Source organism: Passer domesticus, chromosome 5, assembly GCF_036417665.1.
Source record: "Passer domesticus isolate bPasDom1 chromosome 5, bPasDom1.hap1, whole genome shotgun sequence".
NCBI lineage: Eukaryota > Metazoa > Chordata > Aves > Passeriformes > Passeridae > Passer > Passer domesticus.
The window spans coordinates 50,006,877-50,018,152 of NC_087478.1; the positions used below are offsets into that span (position 1 = coordinate 50,006,877).

The 11,276-nt window shown below is 41.9% G+C and overlaps 1 protein-coding gene across 2 annotated transcripts; it reads right to left on the reverse strand.

Moving 5' to 3' along the window:
• Positions 1-236: 236 nt before the first annotated feature.
• On the reverse strand, positions 237-9,050 carry RASD2 (RASD family member 2). Of its 2 annotated transcripts, none has more exons than XM_064420373.1 (3): positions 8,314-9,050; positions 4,534-4,813; positions 237-2,574 (listed from the first exon to the last, which is right to left on the reverse strand). In XM_064420373.1, the coding sequence occupies exons 2-3, from the start codon at positions 4,802-4,804 to the stop codon at positions 2,045-2,047; spliced, it is 801 nt and encodes a 266-aa protein (XP_064276443.1). In that variant the 5' UTR covers positions 4,805-4,813; positions 8,314-9,050; the 3' UTR covers positions 237-2,044. The 2 variants fall into 2 exon arrangements, with proteins under 2 accessions (XP_064276443.1, XP_064276444.1); XM_064420374.1 differs by lacking the exon at positions 8,314-9,050 and adding an exon at positions 7,273-7,414.
• Between the last annotated feature and the right edge of the window lie 2,226 nt (positions 9,051-11,276).

The following is an 11,276-nucleotide window of genomic DNA, read 5'->3' on the forward strand; positions in this document are numbered from 1 at the left end:
TGTAGACACAGTTCTGTTCCAAACAGGAAAATGTGTAGCCCCTGGTGGCTGGAGGACATAAAAGGCCCTTCCAGAACTTACTGGAGATCTCATCAGGACTCTCAACCTGGTCTCAACCCAGAACTCACCTAGATTTACCTGCACAGCATGAATACAGGACCTACCTGTTATTATTGGAGAAATTAAAAAAAAAAAAAAAAACCCAAACCAACCAAACAACCAAACCAGGACACAACTAATAAATAAATCAGGTTTAATCATAAACCATATACATATTTATAGATAGGGAGGGAGCAGTGGTCAGAAAGGTGCTGCCCTGGCAACAGGAATAAAAGGACAGTGCATTTTACCAATACAGTACCAATGAAGGGTGGAATTGATAAATGAATATGGGACACTGAATCCCAGAGGCTAATTTTTACAGACAATCATCATTCTTGGTTTCCTGTCAAATTATATCACAAACTAGCTCACAGCTCTGCCCAGGACACAGCAAGGCAGATGTAGCCAAACACAGAACTTGAGGGTGAGGGAGGGACAATATATCTGAAGATCTTTCTGAGGTATATATAACATATATATTCTACTGTTGTTTACTGTCTTGGGGCCATGCTTTGCCCACAGATATGTGTGCACACATCTCATTCCAGTCAGCAAGAGTGGCAAGCTCACATTTGAGAGAATATATTGGACTTTGAGAGCGTACAGGAGCTCATCAAACAACAGAGCCAGAAGCAGAACAGGAAGAGAAGTGAAGATAAGGAAGCCTGAGAAAGGAAATAAGTGAATGGACAGCCCCAGATTTATCTGACCAGTCAGTTCAATCCTGTTTGAACAGCTAGGGCAAAGCTTCTGTTCCGAAGGACTTCTGCAGTGCAAATGGTCAAGGCAACTTTTACTGGACAGTGAGGGAAACCATGAACAAAATTACTAGAAGCATGTCAGCAGAAGAAATATGAAGGAGCTGGCCCTATAACCATTCAATTCTTATTTTTGAAAAAGAATCCAATCCTGCCTCTGAAGTGGTCTGATTCTACATATAAGTCTGGTCACTCTCAGCTGATACAGGCAGAGGAAGAAATCATTAGTCCAGTGGCCAGAAAGGCAAAGGGTGGCATTTGTATTATGAAACTCAGAATTGGTGTGGCTGCTTTGAGAAACAACATCACACCAGGCTTGCAAAGCACCCAAATGCATTGGCTTTTTGCAGAATAATTTCACTTTCACTCAATGTACATATTAGAAAGTGTTACAGAAGAAAACCACCTTTCACTGGTAGAAAGCAGACACTGTTTAATATCAAATGCATTTGCCATCTGATTTTGCTAAAAACCTACCCCCAGACAATAAAAAAACCCAAAAAATCCTAAATAAAATCTATAATACAAACCAACAATCATGTCAATGTGAAACGGTAACTGTCCCAACAAACATAAAACCAAGTTCTTAATGTAGATGCCCTCAGAAGTGAGTGAAAATCATGCATCCATATATAGAGTCCACTCCCAATCTGGGAATGCTCAGTTAAGACTGCTGCTCTTTGAAATGCAAGTCTCACTTTTTAAAAGGAGAGCTCCACACATGCATGCACACGTGCACATGGGCACACAGAGATACAAACACACACACACACACACACACACGCACACACAGATACATATAACCTCCTCTCTCTTAGTAAGAGCTGCATGCTGCGTCACTGTTCATGCCTTCTGTGCATTTTTGATCTATTTTCTTTGTAACAATAAAGTTGAAATGTCTTTACTTCTCAGGACTGTATTTTTCAAACAAAAAGGGGAATGAAGAGGAACTACATTACAAAGACAAAAAATCACTTGTATCTCAGTTGTATGATTATTCCCTGTCATCTTCAAGGATGATGTTATTTACATTTGTGACTCAGCAGAATCTACAGGAAGTTATCCTTTCTCCATGTTGGGTTTTCTCAACAAACCCCATGAGCCTGTTCTTTGCTTCCACAGACCATTTTTTCTTTAAGGCACTGCATGTGGACGTTGTCTTCAGACAGAAGCACAAGCCTCCTTCACTGGACTGTGCATTTCTCTCTCTCCCTGGACTGCCCTTCCCTGAGAACCTTTGATTTGATGTACTTCAGGTCACTGTTGACACTCGGCCGGCGTGCGAAGGGAGAGATCATGCCATAGGCATCCATGTCCTTGACTCGGCGCATCCGGAAGGATTTTTGTTGGAAAGTGTCACTATACTGGATGGAGATTTTCCTATGGAGGGAAGGGCTCATTTCATGAGGTAGCTTGGCCATACTGAAGAGGACATAAAACATCTCATCTACATTGGTGTTCTTCTTGGCTGACACTTCAAAGTAAGCACAGTTTTCATCACTGGAGACAAGATTCTCGCCTTCGTCGGTGCGTACCTTGCGATAGATTTCACTGTGGTCATTTTTGTTGCCACAGATCACCATGGGGAGGTCAGCTGATTCCTTGGTCTTGTTCTTCAGGCAGGATTTGACCTCAAGGATCTGTTTCTGGAGTCGCTTGACCTCATCAAAGGATTCTCTGTTGTCCAGGCTGAATACCAGGATGAAAACATCCCCTGCAATTAAAAAAAAAAATATGTACTGTAAAGGCTTGTTGATCACAGCCAGTTTCAGAGGAGCAAGTTTTAAAAAAAGCAATTATTTTATTTCCATCTCCTCCTCATAATTTTTGTTTGGTCCTTTGGCACCTATTCACTTAGCTGTACTTTAGTCCTTCTCGTTTAACTCCCCACATCTTTCTGTAGTGCTATGGAAAAGACTTTTGTGTACAATGTTATTCCAGTCATATACAGTTGCATTCCTAGTTTGCACTGGGCTTGCAAGTTATTGCCTGTTTTTATCTCTTTTGTAGACATGTTTCTGTCTCATCTCTGCTGCATTGCTCTTCTTTTTACTTCCTTTCGTTTGTATCTCTGTGTAAAACACATCCTGTTCTGACGCCAGAAAGAGTGGAGAGCTGGTAGCCACTCAGCCTTTGCCCATTGATTACACAATACACGAAGGAACACCTGAACTGAAGCTTTACAGCTAATCAGTCCTGAACACTCAAGTCAGAAAAGAGAGGTTTCTTGGTGCGCTCCGCTGTCATTGCATTTCCTCAAGAGAAGCAGACCATGAAAAAACCCTAATACATAAATGACACACATCCCCTGGCATTTCCTTTTGACATTTCCTGACTTACAATTCCATTTGCAAGTAGAAAATAAGGCAAATCATTGCCTGTAGAATGACACTCATGTGGAACATGCTAAGAGAGCTTTCAGGGACTAAAGCTCACATTTGCATCCCAGAAAGTGATTCTAGGACCTCACTGAATATGGATTGTAGCCTAGTCAGATGTGAATGTCATGTTTCACTGGTCAGTTAGAAAGGTGGACGGCGAATCCAGAAATAAGATTTGTTGTGAGTTGTGGCCGAATGTAGGAGTGTGCTCCTTGTTGACAGAGTGACAAACCTATCCTTTGTCTCCCAAAAAAGGAAAGAAGCCCAGAAGTTTCTCTCATCAATTAGGTAAAAAGCCACCTCATAGGACCCAAGAGACTTCACCTCAAACTTAAGGGCAGCTAATTGGATAGAAGCCAAAAAGTCCTGGCTGACCAATTGGGTAGAAAAAGAAGATAACAAAGAAACAGAGGGCTTTTGTGAGGTGTTTTTACCAGGAGCAGATCACTTCCACTTGGCTCAATTTTTCTGTTTGTTATTTTGCCTTTTATTAAACTTTTTTGTTTCCAACACTGCAGCAGAAACATCCTGCTTATTTTATGCCCCCAAAAGTAGCTGAACTATCTTGGGTGTATTATATGTTCCTCTGAGAGCTTATAAGACCTGGCTGGAGGAAGAAAATATAACAGCCGAATATACATCTGCTGTCACTTTTATAATTAAAGAATATATTTTAGCTCACAACAGGAATGGCTTGACAGTGAGAAGATGCAAAATGGTCCCACCATTTCCCCTTCTTTTGTCTTTAAACACGTGTGATTAGATGCAGATTAAGAAGAAAGGGTAAAAGTAAAGCTATCCTTCTACTGGAATATTAAATCAAGGAAATCAGGCTGGAAATTTTCAGAATAAAAAAATACTTGGGACTTTCTTGGTTAGATTTCCCTTTCTGTGCATTTTATATTTACTTTTCACTGTATGTGTCCTACAACAACATGCTTAATTTGCCCTTTGCTGCTCTTTATACCTGCAGAATTGCATTCAGCCATTTATTTGTGACATCAATAATTGGTGAAAGTACGAAGTATGAAGTAAAATATGAAGCAGGAGGGGAAGGTAGATGGATAAGGGAAAAGCTCAGTTTCAGACCTTCACTTACTGGACTTCTCCACTGTGGCTAATGCATTCCTTATAGTGCTGGGAACATGCCAGCCAGGAAACATCTCTCTATAGAAATGCATCTTGCAGTAAATCAAGCAGTCCTTTTAGCTATGTCCCAAAAACCAGTCATCCCCAGGCTACACGTTTCAAGCTAACGCCTGTCCTTTTGACCTTCCCCCCGACTTTCTCACCTGTTAGGATGGAAAGCCTCCTCATGGCAGGGAAAGGGTGATTCCCAGAGGTGTCCAGGATGTCCAGCTGATACATGTCTCCCCGTATGTTGTAGACCTTGCGATGGAAGTCCTCGATGGTGGGGGTGTACTGGTCCTCGAAGCGGCCGTTGAGGAAGCGTGAGACGATGGAGCTTTTCCCCACCCGGGAGGCTCCCAGCACCACCATGCGGTACGAGTTCTTGGCCGGCACGTTCAGGTTGCAGTTTCCACCAGACATAGTCTTCATCATTGCTTGGTTCTGAAAGAGGAAATAGCAGAGTTGGAGGAAAGATCAGAAACCAAACAGAGGGTAAAATAAGGCAGCTCCTCACCATAAGCTTGCAAAGAGCACTCTGGACCACAGTCCTGCACAACAGAGCAGAGTCATCAGTGGTCCATACAGAGATTTTTTCCACTGGAAATGTTTAAATGTTTAAATGTTTAAATGTTTTCAGTCTCATTTTCAGTAAGTATTTTTGTTTGTTTTTGTTTTATTGTTGTTGTTCTTTGTTTTCTTTTAAAGTAGTATAAAAATGAAGGCATTTACACTGAAAATAATATGCTTTGGAATTGTAATTTGCTGTTACATTTAAACATTAAGTGCTGAATTTATCTTTGCTGTTACATTTAAACATTAAGGGCTGAATTTATCAGCTGCTCTTCAACTGAGACACCAGGTTCTTTCCCACCATGTGTCACTTACACATTACCAGATTTTTCAGTAGAATTTGGTTCTCATTTAGATACATAAACACAGAGGTCAGATTCCCCAGCACAGCCACTGCAGCTGCCATTAGAACCTAGATCACTTCGTTTGGTTGCCTAAATAGGAACTGTGCATAAGACTCATTTTCTGAGATCAGCCAAAAGTCAGACAGAAACAAGAATCATGCTTAATATCAGTGCAAGCTAGACATCTCAGTAACTTTAAATAACTGGTCCCATGCAATATTCATTGCTGATGCAGGGAGCGTGAGCCACAAAATAGGCCTGGCTGGTGATAAATTCAAAGATCTGTGCCCCCAGTGACCTTTGAGAAAACAGATTTTAATTCTGCTGTTTGGTCTGGTAGCGTGGGAACTCTCTATAAGCAAACTGTCATTGTTGCAGCAGGATGGCTGTCGATGGGTGGAATTGCAGAAACACAGGTTTTTTAGGAGCTCCAGTCGTTATACATAGATGTTGCGGGTGCCACTGGCTTTGCTAAGCACAGCTGCCAAGTACAAGCAGGAGGAAAGATGAAGGACAGCCATCTTAAATAGATATTAGACAAGATTTCCAACCCATGACATCTAAAATGAGTCTAGAGACCATGGAGACTGCATTTTGACATAGCACATGCAGGAAACTTTGGTAGGAAAGAAAAAGTGCTGCTCAGACCTTTTTAATGTACCAGTTCAAATGAACTGTGTGCTGAAAGAAAAATACAGCCCCTGTGTGGGGAAAGCTGATTGTTACAGCAAAGGAGGCACACTTTGGACAGAGTTTATTTTCGTTACTAGGTTCTTATTAAAGAATATTCAAGTTCCCACTGTGCCATTTATTTAACTTACGTGTTGTTTATTTAATATTACAATGCAAGTACTTTATGTACACATAAAGATCATTTCTGGGTCCAGATCTGGATTCCTATCTTTCCCTTGAGTGACTTTTATCTCCAAAGCTTTTATGTAGCTGACAATTATCTCAGGGAAGAGCTTAAAATATTTTACTTTGTTTAACATGTGCTAAGCACCAAAGCAGTAGTGAAGATACAGTCACTGCTAAATAAAGAAGTCTCTGGAATTCTGATCCAGCATTATTACAAGCTCTGTGCTATAGCCCAAGGAAACAGCAAATCACAACTATTTATTATTATTGCCTTAATTTGCAGCACAACAGTGGCATATTCAGCCGTACCTAATGCACAAAAGAAAATGCAATGCTCTCCTCAGAGTAGCTTACACTCTGAATTACATTCAGAGGGCAGGACAGCCTAATATTAGACCCAGATTAATGCCAGAACACAACTTTGGATGGACACACACATGCAGAATTATGGTACTGTTGGGATTACTGTGGCAGAAATGACAGCAAGGAGCACAGCTGGTATTTGAACTGGATTCTGTGTTTGTTTACCACAGGACCTGCCTCCAATAGTGCAGAAATACCATATTCAGTCTCTGAAACACTGCCATGTACACTATCCCTAGCCAGTCCAATACTGTTTTGCATCCATGGGCAGACAAAAAATGCTTATTTTCACCCTTTGAGGCTTATTTATTTGGCAGAGAAGAGCAGGGAAACCGATGAGTTGTAAAAGCTACAAGCTACTTTACCATCCAGGACCACTATCTAGAGGTGAGGCAGCTCTTCAGGCCATGATGGACCAGTGCAGCTGCATGGGGGCAAATGGACTGTGTGGTTTACACCTGCTAGAGAGCTTCTGCACTTTTTCTCTCAATGCAAAAACGTCTGGGAGAGAGCACCGTTACACATTTTGAGCAAATGCCTTATATGTCCTGTACAGAACATGCATACTAAGGGACCTGACCACTTTACACTGTCCTTGTTCCACCTGCCAAGGCATTCAGTCAAGAGGACCCCCGTGCTTTCATAACTGCATTGCATTTCCCTCAGAGTCAAAATATGCTTTTCAGCATTTTGATTTGTGGAGTTGCTACTCATCGCCTCTGCTGCAAACCTGACTCAGAGCGTGCCATTGAACTGGGAGCTTACATTTTTGTTTTGAGCCTTCTCTTCTTATCCCCTCAGTCCAGTTTTTCTCTAGTTCAACACAGTCTGTCTCCTTTCCACCTCAGAAAAGGAATGAAACTTCAGCCTTGACACCCAGGAGTGGCAGGGGGAGCACAGGGGCTCATACAGTGAAAAAGATTAAAGACAGTAGAAAGGAAACAGAGAGACACCACATGTTCATGTACTAAGTAAAGCAAAATCAATCAGAAGAGAATGAGGAGACAAACAACCTCCAGCTGGCTTTAATCTACATATTTTCCTTCCAGTTTATTAAATGCTTAAGCATAGATTAATTCCCGGTGGTACCTTCTGCTTTATGTACTGGCTTGATGTTAGAAAGTTTATATTAGTATTTCATATAGTTACAGTGCAGGGATTTCAAAATGTCATAGAAATTCAGGCAATTAATGTTACCTCTAAATAACACTAAATTAAGGGAAAAGCTCATTTGCCCAGAAAAAGCTGAAGGCACAGTCCAAAATCAACATTAAACCCCATTTCTCTTGACTCCCTGTGTTATCCTCTACCAGCTAAGCACCATTTCCCTTTTTATAGGCAGGCATCAGAATGAATGACAATGAACCTGCTTTTGTATGCTCTGGAGAGCACTTGTCCGAATGCCGGTGAGCTACTGACAAATCTGAGCCTGAGCACCCACAGGAAGATACCTAAGGAAGATATTCTTTATTTAACCTGCCCAGAGCTATTGCACCTTAGTTTTCCATCCTCCCATCAGGGTGTACGCTCTCCCTACAGCTCCCCATTCATGAACAGACTTCTGAACTGTTACTTCCCTTGCACACCTCTGTCTTCAGCTGCTGGTTGTGTCTCTGTTTGCCACCCCAGTATTAATCACTGCACCCAGCTAAAATGGACATAGGCAGACACAAACTGTAACATGCATAACAGACCTGTCACTTCTTACTCGCTACTAGTGTCCCTGTAATTTTCATGCACACCAGAATCACTCCTGTGGGATGTTTGTTTCCTACTTGCACCGCAAACTCCGTGCTGATTTCTTACCTCTCTTTCCCAGGAGGAGCAGTCCTGGGTCTTGGTGCAGTCTGATGAAGATGATAATTGTAATCAGAGGTGACTGCTGTTATAAAAGGCTGTTGCTCTGTGGATCCCACGCTGCTTATTCTGGGCTCAGTTCTTCTTCAGTATTTCCCAAGAACTTAGCAGGATTGGGAAGGACCGCAGGGCTCCAGAGGGCGTTCCCCCATGGATGTGAGTACTGGATCAGGCAACCGACTTAGGCTAAAGAAGTCTCAGAACTGGTGGCAGTTTTTCCCTTTGGGCAGATGAGCTCTTTTCCTCCCAGGTTCAGTTCAAGAAAAGGAGAGGCAGAGTCTCTCCCACTCCCACTGCTTTTTCTTGCAAGTTGTACTTTGTAGGCTCTGCTGCGGGGAAAAGAATTTCAGGAGCAGCACCTACTCGTGCAGGATAGCAGGTGCATCCAGCTGGCCCACCCTGCCTCTGTGCCGCCTCAGATCCTCTGCAGAAAGAGCAGGGTCGGCATGGAAGTTGCCTTCAGTGACCCTATGCTTCCCCAGATCTTGCCTGGCTCATCCCTTCCCACGGGCTTCTTTTCTTCTGGTCTGAGATTTGCTTTAAAATATCCTCTCTCTAGGATAAAAGAGGCTTTTCCTTCATTTGCCAGTTAAATCTTTTTTCCTTCCCTCCCTGCCTTTCTCCCTCTCTCCCTCACAACTACTGGCAAATTGCAGATTTTCCTTCTGTAGGACTCACAGATAATTGGCTCAACTCCTCCCTTAAAGTCAGTGTCAGACACTGGGGAAGGAGGGGTGCTGAGGGGGTGGGATTTTGTGCCTATTGGAAAAATCTTTTCTCCTCTAAAGAGAAAGTTCATGTGCATTGCAGACTGTACATTCCCTGTACTTTCCACCAGAGACCTGTATGTATGAATGTGTGGGGAATGAGTTAGTGTATGTGTATGAGAGACACAGAGAATTCATTTACTTAGCAAGCTGTAAATTCATAAGCTGTTTCTAAAAGCTCTATGTCTCCCTGCTGATTTTTCCTGCTAGACAGCAGCAGACTGACTCATTCCCAAGGTAGGGGCTTTCTGTCCATAATTTCTGTAAATCTTTTGCTGTATGGAATGCTTTCCCCTGTTTGCTCAACCTCAAGACATTTACATGGTTTGATTAAGAAATAAGAATCGTGTGTAACTGTTGTTCTTTCATTAATATTTAAATTAATTGAAAACTAAACTAGGGATGAATAATAGAAATGTTAAAAAAGGTCAAACAAACCGAAAGTGTGTGGAACTGAAACTCAGGAAAAAGAGAAAAACAAACTAAAAATAGGACGAATTCAAGGCATTTGTTCAACCCCAAGTGAAACATTGTGTTTGCAGTTTATTTTATTGCTGATCTACTTGAATATTTTTTTCTTCTTTTTGAGCTGAAATAGTAGTTTAGATCTATGAATTTCTTTTAAAATATGTCAAAAACTTGATTTTGAAAGATTTGAAATTAAATACTTCAGCATTTCCCATGTTAAACTCCTAATTAGGGGTGGGGCAGGAAAGGAAGAAAAACACAGATATTTTCAGGATATTTTGACAACATGAAAATGGAAGGGAGGCACAGTCTTCCAAATACAAACACAGTTTTAGGTCTCCCATAGTTCTCCCTCTTCTTCTTTTTTTTTTTTTTTTGTTCCCCTGAGAAATTTACTCTTTGTTGAATGCAAAGGTTCTTTCAACTACTGTGTATGTATCATCTCAAAGCCTCCTCCCCTCACCAATTCCTGCAGCTTGTGAGGAATTTCCAAGATGCTTCACTTTCCTCCTTTTCCTCAGAGCAGAGGGATGTTTCTCTTGCCACCCTCTGAATAGAGCTTCCCTCCTTTGCTCCTGGTGCTGCACAGAACCCACCCACAGCAACCACTGAGGAGGAATCCATGGCTGTTGCAGGCACAGCCTGACGAGCCTGTGAGTGTCTCTGTGCTCCCAGACCTCAAAGGATACAACACAGGCTGTGGGATGAGTCCAGCTGGAACTGTCTGTGAGAGGAAGCAGCTCCCACTGAAGTCAGGGTCACGGTCATCCCAAGCAGGATGTGCATCTGGGGATTCACAGGCTAACACAAGGCAAAACAACATTGATCAAATTTGGGAAGAGGCAGATCCAGCAAAAAACTTCAGATTTGGGAAGAAAGGGCAGGACGTGGCAGAGCACCATTACCATTGAAACATTGCAGCAGTACTTAACTGCTATTGAGTCACAAGCAAAGCTCTTGGGTCACTGAACTCTTTTTGGACCACAGTACCAGGTCTCCTTTGTCAGCTCCTGAGCCTCTTGGCAAAAGGTGTGAGAGTACATTCATGTCTCAGACAAATTTTTGACATAAGATATGATGCTTCCTATTTGTATGTCATTAGGTCAGATAAAACCTGGGCAATTTCTGGTGTCTTGTCAGCTCTTGTGTAGCTTAGATCCAAAGAGAGTGACCAGCATCCTGGTATCATTGCCATAGGAGCAGGAATGGCCATAGAACCCAGCAAAGTGAAATCCTGTAGTCCTCCAGAAAATAAACTCCTCTTTCATCCCTATGGCTCACTTGTCAAGTGTACCGAGTTCTCTACCAAGAAAGAAGTGTAGTCATAGTGGAGACCATCTCATCAGCCTGGAATTTCAGCCTACTCGTACTCTTTTGTAAACCAGATGCAAAACTCTTGGCTATCTGGCTTCACCCAACCCAAACTCCTGCTCAGCTATTCTCTCCAGCATTTCAAGTAACCAATCAAGTTCCTTAAATGGTAATTAATAAAATAAGAACATTCTTAACTAGGCACCTTAGCTTTATTTGATCTCTTACCGAACAGCTAGTAAAATAATAAATTACTTTTGAAGTAATAACTTTTGAAAGATAAATGCTAACTGTGAGGCTTCAGAGGCTTGAAAGACATTGTAGCTTTTTGGGCTGGTATTTTTTGTTTCATTTCTTCTGGTGTGC

What these genes read in the sequence shown, in the direction of transcription:
- RASD2 (XM_064420373.1), bottom strand. Translation starts at nt 4,804, where the DNA reads ATGATGAAGACTATGTCTGGTGGAAACTGCAACCTGAACGTGCCGGCC. An exon ending in GAGGCTTTCCATCCTAACAG is followed by an intron (nt 2,575 to 4,533) that starts GTGAGAAAGTCG and finishes TTTTAATTGCAG; the next exon opens with GGGATGTTTTCATCCTGGTA.